The sequence below is a fragment of the Scyliorhinus torazame genome, chromosome 2, assembly GCF_047496885.1.
Source record: "Scyliorhinus torazame isolate Kashiwa2021f chromosome 2, sScyTor2.1, whole genome shotgun sequence".
Taxonomy (NCBI): domain Eukaryota; kingdom Metazoa; phylum Chordata; class Chondrichthyes; order Carcharhiniformes; family Scyliorhinidae; genus Scyliorhinus; species Scyliorhinus torazame.
Window position 1 is genome coordinate 337,568,892 of NC_092708.1, and position 14,953 is coordinate 337,583,844.

Sequence of the window (14,953 nt, forward strand, 5' to 3'; positions counted from 1 at the left end):
TTATTAGTTACAATTTATGATTCATAATGAAGTATACACTTTAAAATGAAGCAATCAGTCGATCGGGGGCCCTGGTCGTCCTCTGCGATCGTCGAAGCTTCGGTGGTGACTTTGGTGGAGGCTCGGGCGTCTGTGATTCCGGGAGCGTGGCCTCGATCTCTGTGGCAACTTCGACACCCCTAGACGGCGCTGGTGGGGAAAACGGTTGACCTGGGAAGGGAGCGTCTGCGGGGTGTGTCGGTGGGTGGGGGAGCCTAGATGGGGCCGGCGGGAGGACCGACCCTCCTGTAAGGTGCACAGGTGGGAGGGAGGGTGGGGCTGGTGGCTGGGGTGTGTGTGGGGCTCCGGCGGGTGCCAGGTCTCGTAGGGAGACTGTATCTTGTCAGCCATCGGGGTACGCCACGTAGGCGTATTGGGGGTTAGCGTGGAGAAGATGGACCCTCTCGACCAACGGATCTGACTTGTGTGCCCGCACGTGTTTTCGGAGCAGGATGGGTCCGGGAGCTGCCAGCCAGGTCGGGAGCGAGGTCCCAGAGGAGGACTTCCTGGGGAAGACAAGGAGACGTTTGTGAGGTGTTTGGTTGGTTGTGGTACACAGCAGTGACCGGATGGAGTGGAGGGCATCCAGGAGGACTTCCTGCCAGCGGGAGACTGGGAGTTTCCTGGACCGTAGGGCCAGTAGGACGGTCTTCCAGACCATTCCGTTCTCCCTCTCTACCTGTCCGTTACCCCGGGGGTTGTAACTGGTCAGCCTGCTCGAGGCGATGCCCTTGCTGAGCAGGAATTGATGCAGTTTGTCGCTCATAAAGGGCGACCCCTATCACTATGTATGTAAGCGGGGAACCCGAACAGTGCAAAGATGCTATGGAGGGCCTTGATGACAGTGGGTTGCGGTCATGTCGGGGCAGGGGATGGCGAATGGGAACCGGGAGTACTCGTCAATCATGTTCAGGAAGTACGTGTTGCGATCGGTGGAGGTGAGGGGGCCTTTGAAGTCCATGCTGAGGCATTCAAAGGGACGGGAAGCCTTTATCAAGTGCACTTTCTCTGGCCGGTAGAAGTGCGGTTTGCACTCCGCGCACATTTTGCAGTCCCTGGTGGCTGGCCTGACCTACTCGATGGAGTAGGGCAGGTTGCGGGTCTTGATAAAGTGTAAAAAGCGAGTGACCCCCGGGTGGCAGAGGTCCTTGTGGACGGCTCGGAGGCGGTCCAGTTGTGCGTTGGCACATGTGCCGCGGGACAGGGCGTCAGGAGGCTCGTTTAGCTTCCCAGGACGATACAAGATTTCGTAGTTGTAGGTGGAGAGTTCGATCCTCCACCGCAAGATCTTATCATTTTTTTTTCTTGCCCCGCTGTGCATTAGCGAACATGAAAGCAACCGACCGTTGGTCAGTGAGGAGAGTGAATCTACTGCCGGCCAGGTAATGCCTCCAATGTCCCACAGCTTCTACTATGGTCTGGGCCTCCTTTTCGACTCCGGAGTGGCGGATTTCGGAAGCATGGAGGGGACGTGAGAAGAAGGCCACGGGTCTGCCCGCTTGGTTGAGGGTGGCCACCAGAGCTATGTCAGACGCGTCGCTCTTGACCTGGAAGCGGAGGGACTCGTCGATGGCATGCATCGTGGCCTTTACAATGTCTGCTTTGATGCGGCTGAAGGCCTGGCGGGCCTCTATTGACAGGGGGAAAACTGTGGATTGGATCAGGGGACGGGCCTTGTCCGCATAGTTGGGGACCCACTGGGCACAGTAAGAGAAAAACCCTAGGCAGTGCTTCAGGGCCTTGGAGCAGTGAGGGAGGGGGAACTCCATAAGGGGGCGTATGCGTTCAGGGTCGGGGCCTATAACTCCAGTTCGCACTACGTAGCCGAGGATGGCTAGGCGGTCGGTGCTAAACACGCATTTATCCTTGTTGTATGTAAGGTTAAGGATCTTTGCGGTCTGGAGGAATTTTCGGAGGTTGGTGTCGTGGTTCTGCTGGTCGTGGCCGCAGATGGTGACATTATCGAGATACGGGAATGTTGCCCGTAAACCGTACCAGTCAACCATTCGGTCCATCTTGCGCTGGAAGACCGAGACCCCCGTTGGTGACACCGAAGGGAACCCTTAAGAAGTGATAGAGCCGCCCATCTGCCTCAAAGGCAGTGTATTTGCGGTCACTAGTGCGGATGGGGAGCTGGTGGGAGGCGGACTGAAGATCCAGCGTGGAGAAGACCTTGTAATGCGCGATCCTGTTTACCAGGTCGGATATGCGGGGAAGACGGTACGCGTCCGGCTGCATAAACCTGTTGATGGTCTGACTGTAGTCGATGACCATTCTCTGCTTCTCCCCGGTCTTTACCACCACTACTTGAGCTTCCAGGGACTGTTGCTAGCTTCAATGACTCCTTCCCTCAGTAGCCTTTGGACCTCTGACCTAATAAAGATCCGATCCGGGGCACTGTACTGTCTGCTCCTGGTGGCGACGGGTTTGCAATCCGGGATGAGGTTCGCAACAGGGAAGGCGGATCGACCTTGAGGGTCGCGAGGCTGCAGACAGTGAGGGGGGGGGGGGGGGGGGGGGTATACCGCCGCCGAATTTGAAAGTTAGACTTTGGAGATTACACTGGAAGTCTAAACCTAGGAGTGTGGCCGCGCAGAGGTGGGGAAGGACGTAGAGCCGGTCATTTTTAAACTCCCTTCCCTGGACTGAGGTTTGCTACACAAAACCCCTTTATCTCTACTGAGTGGGAACCGGAGGCCAGGGAGATTTTTTGATTAACGAGGTGGACGAGGAGAAAACAGCGCCTTACCGTGTCGGGGTGTCTGAAGCTCTCCATGCTCCCAGAGTCGATTAAGCAGGACGTCTCGTGCCCGTTGATTAGTACAGTTGTTGTAGCAGTTTCGCGTGTCCGAGGCCAGGGCTGATCCAGGGTCACTGAGGCTAATCTCAGCAGTTGAGTGTTCTCTTCGGGCGGTGTGTGGTCAGCCGAGCTGGGGTCCTGGGTGTCCATCCAAGATGGCGGCTCCCATTGGTCGCACATGGCTGGGGGTGCACAAAATGGCGGCGCCCATCCATCGAATGTGGCGTCCGCGGGACAAGATGGCACCCGGGGGCCGCACGTGGCCCTGGAGTAGGAAGATGGCGGCGTCTGCTGACCGCACGGGGACCGTGGAGAGGTTTGTGGTGGCGGTCCACTTTCGCCGCCTTTGACCGCGGCGACCGCACGGGCCTGGCACACCACCACGAAGTGGCCCTTTTTACCGCATCCCTTGCAGGTGGATGCACAGGCTGGGCAGCGCTGCCGGGGGTGCTTGGCCTGCCCGCAAAAGTAGCAGCGGGGCCCCCCGGGGTTGCCAGGCCGCCTTGCAGCGCAAGCTTGTGGGCGGATGGAGGATGTCTCAGGGTCGGCTGCGGAAGGGTTCCACGCTGCCCAGGGGGCTGCCACGCGGTCGGGAATGTAAGCGCGAGGCCACATCCAGAGAGCCTGCAAGTGGCCGTGCCTCCTTGAGGCCTAGAGTGTCTTTTTCCAGCAACCGCTGGCGGATTTGGGACGACCGCATACCTGCCACAAAAGTGTCCCAGATCAAGAGCTCTGTGTGGTCGCTCGCTGAAACGTGCGGGCAGCTGCAATTTCTCCCCAATACCAGGAATGCACGGTAGAATTCTTCCAGCGATTCCCCATGGCTTTGTCGCCTCGTTGCTAGCAGATGTCGGGCGTAGACCTGGTTTACCGGGCGAATATAATATCCTTTTAGCAGCTCTCTTGCTGCATCGAAGTCTTCCGCGTCCTCGATGAGGGTGTAAATTTCCGGGCTCACCCTCGAGTGCAGGACTTGCATTTTCTGTTCTCCCGTGGGTGTGCTTTCGGCAGTTCTGAGATATCCTTTAAAACACGCCAGCCAGTGCTTGAAGGTTGCCGCTGAGTTCGCCGCGTGGGGGCTGAGTTGCAGACACTCCGGCTTGATTTGGAGCTTCAGCCTTTTAAATCTAGCTTATTAAATTGATGCACGATCAATGACCACTAAAGCGAGGTTGTAGTCCAACTGAAGGCTTTAATAAGCTAGATGTTTCCCCCAGCAGCTCGGGTACAGAATGAAGGTTGCTGGGGCGGCACGGGCTCTTACACCCCGCCTAGCAAGGCGGAGCTACCATACAGTTTGACCAATGGGAAACATACAATATTTACCAATGGTGTTCCAGCATTACCAGGTACCGTAATACCTCTACAGAGACGACCACACTACCCTTGGCATCTTCTCCATATTTTTCCTGAATATGTTGATCCTCCCTCTCACCATGGTCACTATTGGCTGAATCGGGACAGGATGAAACCTGCTGCATCACAGCTGCAGTCGATTACAGGACAAGGTTCGGGACTTTCTACTGTGAGACCCGTAAAGATCACGAGTGGGGCTACAGTTTCTTCATGGTAAAGCTACGAGAGTTGGTAATACTGGATTTATAATTTTTTTTAAATTTGGGGCAAGTTGCAGCTGTATACCACTGTCCTCCGTAACTCCCCTCCCTTAATCACTTTGTTTTCAAAAGGCCTCTCCCTTTGTTTATGCTTTCACTTCTCCTACACCCACACACTGTCTACTTCCTCTTTCCATCATTGTATCTGGCCGTCTCTTCCTTTTATGTTGAGAAACATAATCAGACTTTTTTTGTGTAGGATTACAGAGGCTCAATAACCATAATAATCTTTATTAATGCACAAATAGTGCAATGAAGTTACTGTGAAAATAACTAGCCCATGCTGGTATTTATGCTGTTCTCTGATCCAAATCTACCTTTTATAACCATGCCCCCCCCCCCCCCCCCCCCCCTCAAATATTTACCTATTTTCCCTTGACGGCATCCAAACTATTCACTTCAGTCACTCTGTGGTAGTGAGTTCCATATTCTCACCTCTCTTTGGGGTGAAGCAGTTTCTTCTGAATTCTCTGTTGCATGGTTTCCCAAACTTTACTCGCCGTGGAATCCGATTTGACCTCCCAAGAGTATAGAGGAACCCTAACCTTTCGTGTTTTGTTGTGAAATACATGTGTACACAGAAAACAAATGTATAGAAGCTTTTTCTAGCTGTATGGATGCATCAATTATCAATTAAACATTTTATTCAACAAAGTACCTTTTTGTCATCTTTAATGGGAGAAGAGACGCCGCCTCCTTTGTTCACGAGTTGGTTGATACCAGGGGTGATGTTGGAGAACTGGATTCTCATATCAGGTGCGGCATTCAGTCTGCTCCTGTTTTCTGCTTTGTATCGGGTAAAAGCACTCTCTCGCAAATATGTTGTGGCTAAAGGAAGGAGCTCACAAACTGCTCTCTTTGCTGGGATATTCGTGCATTAAGCTGTTACAAAAAAATCAACAGAAGTTCGCTGAAGCATTGTTTTAGTGTGGATTCAAAAGTCATGCCAATCAGACTCTCATTGTCATGCATTGATAAGTCTCTTGGCTTGGCTGTTAGTGCAAATGGGTTACACACCCACATACTGTACTCATTTCACAACGGGGAAGGGGGGGGAGTGTTCCAACAAAGAGTGCAAGTCACGCAGGTGCTGCGTATTGTCATTGAAAATATTTTCCTCTGGGATAGACTGAGGTTCAGTGAGAAAGTCATTCAATGTGGGAAAGCAATTGAATTTCTTATTTTCCATGCACAAAGTCCAAAAGCACAATTTCCACACCAATGAAATATTACCTTTTCCAGTGAAGATAATAATATCTTTTCCTTGTAGTGGCAGGTTCTATAAAAGCCATGAGGGGCTTGTCAAAATATTTGAAAATCAAAGGGTGTGATTTACCCACCTGGTTGGCACTGCCAGGATGGCAGGAGCACTGGCAGGGCTGGGGTGCCCGGGTGGCAGTGCCAAGGGTCGGGGCCATGCCCACGAAGCGGGGGGGGATGAGTGGGGTTATGAAGGGTGGATATGAAGGGGCCTCAAAACGATTGGGGGTTTAAGGTTGGGGTCCTGAAAAGGGGAGTTAAGGATGGGGTTTTGCCCAAAAGTGGGGGTGGGGAGACCTGAAAAGGAGAAGCCCTTAGCAACCCTATATAGCAGGATGTCCTCACTTGTGGGGTATGTGAGGTAATGCCCATGTGTGTGGGAGATTGGCATTGCACATGGGTGGGGGTGTGGGGGACCCTCAAACTCACTTAGAGACCAGGGCACCCTTTCAAATGGTGGCCCGATCTCAGGAGGCAGCTTGGCCAGCGAGTTCAACTCCCCAGTGATGAAAACATTTCTTTTTTTTAATAAACATTTTATTGAGGTATTTTTGGTATTGTAACAACAACAAAATAAACATTGTACATGAAACTATAAACATGGTGCAAAAGCCATCTCCCTCCCTTACAGGTCCCACCTTTATTAACCCCCTACTCTAAGCTAAACTAACCCCCCCCCTGCTGCTGACGATTAATTTTCCGCAAAGAAGTCGACTGCCACCTCCGGGTGAACCCTAACAGTGACCCCCTCAAGGCGAACTTGATTTTCTCCAAACAGAGAAAGCTAGCCATGTCAGAAAACCAGGTCTCTGACTTCGGGAGCTTTGAATCCCTCCAAGCCAATACTATCCATCTCCGGGCTACCAGGGAAGCAAAGGCCAGAACGTCTGCCTCTTTCTCCTCCTGGATTCCCGGGTCTTCCGACACCCCGAAAATTGCCACCTCTGGACTCAGTGCCACCCTTGTTTTTAACACCGTGGACATGATATCTGCAAACCCCTGCCAGACTCCCCTAAGCTTCGGACATGCCCAGAACATGTGGAGATGGTTCGCTGGTCCTCCCGCACATTTTGCACACCTTTCTTCCACCCCAAAGAATCTGCTCATCCGGGCCGCTGTCATGTGAGCCTGGTAAACAACCTTAAATTGTATCAGGCTGAGCCTGGCGCATGTTGCGGACGCGTTGACTCTACTCAACGCGTCTGCCCATAGACCATCCTCTATCTCTCCTCCCAGCTCCTCCCCCCACTTGCGCTTCAGCTCCTCGGTCTGCGTCTCCTCTGACCCCATAAGTTCCATGTAAATGTCAGAGATGCTCCCTTCTCTTACCCACCCTCTGGAAACTACCCTGTCCTGAAACCCCCTTGGTGGTAGGAGTGGGAAGGTTGAAACCTGTCTACATAGGAAGTCCCACACCTGCAGGTACCTGAAGTTGTTTCCCTCGCCAATCCTAACTTCTCCTCCAGCACCCTCATACTCGGAAAGCTTCCCTCTATAACCATATCCCCCATCCTCTCAATCCCTGTTCTCCGCCATATCCGGAACCCCCCATCCATACTTCCTGGGGCAAACCGGTGATTATTACAGATTGGGGACCAGACTGATGCTCCCTCTGCTCCCACATGTCTCCTCCATTGTCCCCAGACTCTCAGGGCCGCTACCACCATGGGGCTGGTGGAGGACCGTGACGGCGGGAACGGCAGAGGCGCAAGTACCAACTCCCCCAGACTGGTGCCCTTGCATGAAGCCGCCTCCATACGCTCCCATGCCGACCCCTCCCCCACCGCCTTCGCCGCCCAGTAATAGTTACTGAAGTTTGGCAGCGCCAGCCCGCCCTCTCCCCGACTCCGCTCAAGCATTACCTTCCTTACTCGCGGGGTCTTGCCCGCCCAAACAAAGCCAGTGATCACTTTGTTGACCCGTTTTAAAAAAGACCGCGGAATAAAGATGGGGAGACATTGAAACACGAACAGGAATCTCGGGAGGACCGTCATCTTCACCGTCTGCACACTCCCAGACAGTGACAATGGGATCCCGTCCCATCTCCGAAAATTGTCCTTCATTTGGTCTACTAGTCGGGCCAGATTTAATTTATGCAGCCGGTCCCATTCCCGTGCCACTTGAATGCCTAGATACCTAAAACTTACCCCTACTAATCTAAACGGCAGCTCCCCCAATCGCCTCTCCTGTCCCCTCGCCTAGACCGCAAACATCTCACTTTTCCCCATATTTAGCTTATACCCTGAAAACCGGCTAGATTCCCCTAGAACCCTTATGATTTCTTCCATCCCCTCTATTGGGTCCGATACATACAGAAGCAGGTCATCTGCATAGAGCGAGACTCTGTGCTCCACTCCACCCCCCCTCCACCCCCCCCCCCCGAACCAGCCCCTTGAGCAATTTCCAACGGCTCTATAGCTAGCGCGAACAACAGAGGGGAGAGGGGGCATCCCTGTCTCATCCCCCAGTGCAGTCTAAAATAGTCCCGACGTTGTCCTATTCATCTGTACGCTTGCCACAGGAGCCTGATACAGCAACCTGACCCAGTCAATAAAGCCCCACCCAAACCCGAACCATCCCAGTACCTCCCACAGATAATCCCATTCTACCCGATCAAAAGCCTTTTCTGTATCCATTGTGATCACTGCCTCCACCTCCCTACCTTCCGGGGGCATCAAGATCACATTTAACAACCTTCTTACATTGGCCACCAATTGTCTACCCTTAACAAACCCAGTCTGGTCCTCCCCAATAAAGTCCGGAACACAACCTCAATTATGGAGGACATAATTTTGGCCAGCAGTTTGGCGTCCACATTCAACAGGGATATCGGCCTGTAGGACCCACAGCTCCGGGTTCTTGTCCCGCTTCAGAATCAGCAAAATCGTGGCCTGTGACATCGTCGGGGGAAGCACCCCTCTTTCCCTTGCTTCATTGAACATTCTCATCAACACCGGCCCAATTATCCCAGAGAACTTTTGATAAACTCCACTGGGTACCCGTCCGGCTACGGGGCTTTACCTGACTGCATGGCCTTCAGACCCTCCACTATCTCTTCCAACCCGATCGGAGCCCCCAGCTCTTCTACCAGCTCTACGTCCACCTTTGGGAAATTCAGCCCCCCCCTCCCCCAAGAAGTGCCTCATCCCTTCCGGCCCCGTAGGGGGTTCCGACCTATACAGCCTACTGTAGAAATCCCTAAACTCTTTATTCACCCCAGCTGAATCTACAACCAGGTTCCCATTTCCGTCATTTACTTTCCCTATCTCCCTGGCTGCCTCCCTCTTTCTAAGCTGCTGTGCAAGCATTCTGCTGGCCTTCTCTCCATACTCATAGATCGCCCCCCTCGCCTTTCTCAGCTGCTCCACCACCCTCCCTGTGGTTAACAAGTCGAACTCCGCCTGTAGCCTCTGCCATTCCCTTAAAAGCCCTGCCTCTGGGGTCTCCGCATACCTCCTATCGATCTGTAGTATCTCCTTTACCAGTCAGTCCGTCTCTGCCCTGTCCACCTTCTCCCTATGGGCCCGGATCAAGATCAGCTTCCCCCTGGCCACCACCTTCAGTGCTTCCCACACCACTTCTGCTGAAATTTCCCCCGTGTCGTTGACCTGCAGGTAGCTCTGAATACATTTCCTCAGCCGCTCGCACACCCCTTCATCCGCCAAAAGTCCCACATCTAACCTCCAGTGCGGGCACTGGTTACTGTCTTTACTAAACTGCAGGTCAACCCAGTGCGGAGCATGGTCTGAGATTGTAATCGTCGAGTACCCCGTGTCCACCACCCCTGCCAGTAAGATCCTGCTCAAAATAAATAAATCATCACGTGTGAGTAGAAGGAGAACTCCTTCACCCTCGGCTGCCCAAATCGCCACGGATCCAACCCCCCATCTGCTCCATGAACCCTTTTAGTACCTTTTCCATTGCTGGCACCCTGCCTGTTTTCGAGCTTGACCGGTCCAAGCCAGAATCAATAAATGTGTTGAGGTCCCCTCCCATGACCAACCTGTGTGAGTCCAGGTCCGGTATCTTCCCCAGCATCCTCTTTGTAAACTCCACATCATCCCAATTTGGCGCATACACATTTACAAATACCACCTGCACCCCCTCCAGTTTCCCACTGACCCACGACCTCCCACATCCGAGACTATTTAACCCGCCTCAAACACCACCCGCTTATTGATCAGGATCGCGATCCCTCGTCTTTGAATCTAATCCTGAGTGAAAGACCTAACTGACCCAGTCTTTCCTCAATCTAATCTGGTCAGTTACTCTAAGGTGCGTCTCCTGCAATATTACCACGTCTGCCTTCAGTCCCCTAAGATGCGCGAACACACGTGCCCTCTTGACCAGCCCATTTAACCCTCAAACATTCCAGGTGATCAGCCTACTTGGGGGTCTCATTGCCCCCCCCCTCGCCGATCATCCATCCCCTTTTTTGGGCCCGCCTCCAGCCCATGCTCCGCGCCTCTCTGGCCCGCCCCAGGCAGCCTCCGCCCCAACCTCCTCTCTGTTCCTTAGCCCAAGTCCCTCCCTCGTCAGCAGAACATTTCCCCCCCTCTAGTAACAACACTCAGTAATCCAACCCCTTTAATAAACCGAACATATGCACACCCCCCACTACGCTTCCGTGAGCTAACTTGGTGGCCCAACTAACTTGGTGGCCCCCATCCCTGGCGCCGGGTAGTCTCCCACGTATTGTTCCCCCCCCCCCCCCCCCCACCCCGCTCATACAAACATACACCAACATGAAACAATCCCCACACAATTGCCTGACAGAAAAAGACCAAAATCTAAACAAGCACACCTCCATCCCCCAACAGTGCAAATGAAAACCTTAACTCACTCAGCTCAGCCACTGGTCCCAAATCAATACAGAAGGCATTACAAACAGCTTCCTCAAAGCGAAAAAAGGGAAACTTTTTTTTAAAGAACAGAAAAACAAAAAGAAAAACCCCCATGAACGTTGCAGCAAAGTTCAAAAGTTCTCAGTCCACCACCAGTCCTTTCCTTTTCACAAAGTCCAGCGTGTCCTCAGGCGACTCAAAATAACAGTGCTGTTCCTCGTACATGACCCAGAGACGGGCCGGATACAACAGTCCGAATGTCACCTTTTTCTTAAAAAGGATCGACCTAATCTGGTTGAAGCCTACTCTTCTCCCGGCCACCTCCACACTCAGGTCTTGGTAGACCCGCAGGATACTGTTGTCCCACTTACAGCTCCATGTCTGCTTGGCCCACTGTAGAAAGCCCTCCTTATCCAAGTACCTGTGGAATCTCACCATCATTGCCCTCGGGGGGTCTCCCATTCCCGGCTTCCTCGCGAGTGCTCTGTGAGCCCTGTCCACCTCCAAGGGTCGGGAAAATGCCCCATCCCCCAGCAGCTACTCAAACATGTCTGCGATGTATGCCCCAGCGTCCACTCCTTCGGACCCCTCTGGGAGCCCAACGATTCTCAAGTTCTGCCGGCGGGACCTATTCTCTAGATCCTCCACCTTCTCCAGGAGCTTCTTCTGCTGGTCTTTCAGCACCCCACCTCCAGCTCCACTGCAGTTTGATGTTCCTCCTGCTCAGCCAGCGCCTTCTCTACCTTCTGGATCGCCCGATCTTGGGCGTCCAATCTAAGCTCCAGTCGCTCGATTGACTCTTTTATTGGGTCCAAGCAATCCCGTTTCTGCTTACGAACCCTTCCTAAATAACTTTCATCAGCTGCTCCGTTGACCACTGGGTCGACAAGCCAGAGGTCCGGTCCTCCGCCATGCTTTCTCCCTCTACAGCTTCAGCCCAAGCCGTCTCTGTCTTTCTGTTTCTGCCTTTACGAGCACTTCTAGTCCTTCTCTCCATGCACCGATGTGGGAATTCAGTACACAATTGCCTCTGTCTTCAGTTTTACAATTCAAGTCCGGTAGAAAATCAGGGTAAAAGGTCCAAAAGTCCGACCCGAGCGGGAGCCACCAAATGTGTGACTTACTCCTTCATAGTCACCACCGGAAGTCGATGAAAACATTTCTAAGTGTGGGCATAGAATCATAGAAGTTTACAGCATGGAAACAGGCCCTTCGGCCCAACCAGTCCATGCCGCCCAGTTTTTACCATTAAGCTAGTCCCAGTTGCCCGCACTTGGCCCATAACCCTCTATACCCATCTTACCCATGTAACTATCTAAATGTTTTTTAAAAGACACAATTGTACCCGCCTCTACTACTACCTCTGGCAGCCCATTCCAGACACTCACTACCCTCTGAGTGAAGAAATTGCCCCTCTGGGCCCTTCTGAATCTCTCCCCTCTCACCTTAAACCTATGCCCTCTAGTTTTAGACTCCCCTACCTTTGGGAAAAGGTACCGGGGAGAAATCTCCAAGGCCCCAAAAAATGAATTACGTGTGGTTGAATAGCAGTGTGGATCTCGCCCACAAAGCCAGCGATAGATACCCCCCAAACCCGCCCAAAACGACACCGAGAAATCTTTTGGTTGAATTCTGCACAAAATTTCTAATCCACACAGAACACCAAGACTTTACGACAAAGTTCAAAATGTCTCGCAAGCACTTTGCCTCTGTAAGTAGGAGCAACACTGTCTGCTCACTGCCTATTTCATCACACTGAATTTTAAACAGTCTCTGTTCCAATGGCTGAGTTTTAATGAAGTTGATCATTTATACTGTTCCATCATGCACATTTTTCTAAGGGGTACCAGACATCTTCGTAACAGCGGGTGCATGTCTGTGGAGGACAGAGTGACTGCTCATGCAGTGTGGTGCTACAGCTTTGTTTCGTGCTTCAACACCTGCTGTCTTCCTGACCAGCACCCTGGTACCATCAGTTCAAACATCAACATGTTTCACCTGACTGATCGCGTGTCGTCCCATAAAGTTGTTAATGCAGTTGACTATTACTTCACCAGTACTGTTGCTTTGCAAAGGGTCACATAGCAGCAAGTCCTCCTGTAGCATGCCAACACAATCAATATTGCAAGCCCCAACAAGCCAGTTGATTATTTTAGCTGCAATGAATAGACCTTGCAACATTTCAGACGAGAAACTTAGCTGATTCTCGCTGTCAACAGCAAGATCATGAATTCGTCAGGCAACTGTATTGTTCAAAAGCTGGAGCGCCTCAATTTCTTATCAGGATGCTCACCAAGCGTGCACATTAGAATGTCTTTAGCATAAAGCTTTGTCAATTTATTTTGCCAGTCGTATAGGCTTCTCCCGCAAGTGCAATGCAGTAACATTCTCTATAAGATGTCTCTTAATTGTTCTGAACTGATTGGCTGAAGTGGTTCATTTTCATCACTTGCTGTCTTCCCTCCTTCATCCACCGATCATTGCTGAATAGCCCACCTAAATTAGCACCGAAGAATGATGAGCTACTAAATCCTAAATCAGCCAGTTGTTTGGCTCACTCGCCTCTGGTAGCTCTCTCAATCACTCGGATGCTGTAACCTTTGGAATTAGGAACATAGGAACACTGGAATCAGGAACAGAAGTAGGCAATTCAGCCCTTTGAGCCTGCTCCGCTATTCAATCAGATTATGGCTGATCTCTTCCTGGTCTCAAAGCCACCTCCCCACCTGTTCCCGATAGCCCTTTAACCCATTTTAAAATCAGAAATATATCTATCTCCCTCTTGAAACCATTTAATGATTGAGACTCCACCACACTATGGGGCTGCAAGTTCCACATATTCACCACCCTCTGCGAAAAGTGGTGCCTCCTCACCTCAGTTTTAAATCTACCGCCTCTCAATATATCTGTGACCTCTCGTTCTAGATTGCCCCACAAGGGGGAACATTTGGTCTAAGTTTACTTTATCAATCCCTTTTAGTATTTTATGTATCTCAATCAGATCCCCTCTCATCCTTCTAAACTCCAGTGAGTATAAACCTAAACTGCTTAATCTCTTATTCGTCAACCCCTTCATCCCTGGAATCAATCTGATGAACCTCCTCTGAACTGTCTCCACTGCCACCACATGCTTCCACAAATAAGGAGATCAAAATTGGACACACTACTACAGATGTGGTATCACCAACACGCTATACAATTGCAACAATACTTCTCTACTTTTATACTCCAGTTGTTTTTTAATAAACGCGAATATTCCATTTGCCTTTTTAATTACATGCTGTACCTGCATACAGACTTTCTGTGATTCATGAGCAAAGACACCCAGATCCCTCTGCCCAGACGCATTTTGAATCTGCTTCCCATTTAGATAATAATTTGCCTGACTACTTTCTTTGGCCAAAATGGATAACCTCACACTTATCCACATCTGCCAAATGTTTTGGCCCAATCTCCTAGCTTATCTATAATCCGTCTGTAAAATCTGCATCTCCTCTTCATTGCCTGCTTTCCCACCTATTTTAGCATCATCCACAAATTTTGCTATGTTACACTCTGTCCAGCTTGCAGATCATTTATATAGATTGTAAACAGTTGAGGTCCGAAGACTGAACTCTGCGGCACCCCACTGGTTACAGTTCGCCAACCAGAGAAGGACCCATTTAACTCTGCTTTCTGTCAGTCAGCCAGTCCTCAATCCAATCTAGTATCATAGCATTTACAGTGCCGAAGGAGGCCATTCGGCCCATCGAGTCTGCACCGGCTCTTGGAAAGAGCACCCTACCCAAGGTCAACACTTCCACCCTATCCCCATAACCCAGCAACCCCACCCAACACCAAGGGCAATTTTGGACACTAAGGGCAATTTATCATGGTCAATCCACCTAACCTGCACATCTTTGGACTGTGGGAGGAAACCGGAGCACCCGGAGGAAACCCACACACACACGGGGAGGATGTGCAGACTCTGCACAGACAGTGACCTAAGCCGGAATCGAACCTGGGACCCTGGAGCTGTGAAGCAATTGTGCTATCCACAATGGTACCGTGCTACCCCCAACCCTCTGAAATCTCATCTTCTGGATAAATCTTCTATGTGGCACCTTGTCAAACACCTTCTAGATATACCACATCCACAGGAAGAAGCACAGTTAAAAATATGAACAGCTCCATTCACCAGCTACATGGTATTTGCATCAACTACAGCAATGCAAACTTCATTCCCTCATTACAATCTCACCTTCACTCTATGGGCCCCTGCCCATGGTCCTCCCTCATGGTCCCCTCCCACAGTTCTCCAATGACCCCCTCCCATGGTCCTCTCCCATGACCCCTCCACATGGTCCTTCTCCATGGCCCTTCCCCATTGGCCACTATTACAATCCTTGATCAGA

General features: G+C 51.3%; 1 protein-coding gene across 3 annotated transcripts in view; it reads right to left on the minus strand.

Annotated features, from left to right (window-relative positions):
• LOC140402535 (exocyst complex component 3-like) overlaps nucleotides 1-5,283 on the minus strand; it is a 150,115-nt gene extending 144,832 nt beyond the window's left edge. Inside the window, exon 1 of one of the 3 annotated variants that reach the window (XM_072490408.1) lies at nucleotides 5,114-5,271. In XM_072490408.1, the coding sequence (XP_072346509.1) occupies nucleotides 5,114-5,124 (11 nt within the window). In that variant the 5' untranslated portion in view covers nucleotides 5,125-5,271. Of the gene's footprint in view, nucleotides 1-5,113 lie in introns of all 3 variants that reach the window. The other 2 variants (XM_072490390.1, XM_072490415.1) reach the window with 2 other exon arrangements.
• Between the last annotated feature and the right edge of the window lie 9,670 nt (nucleotides 5,284-14,953).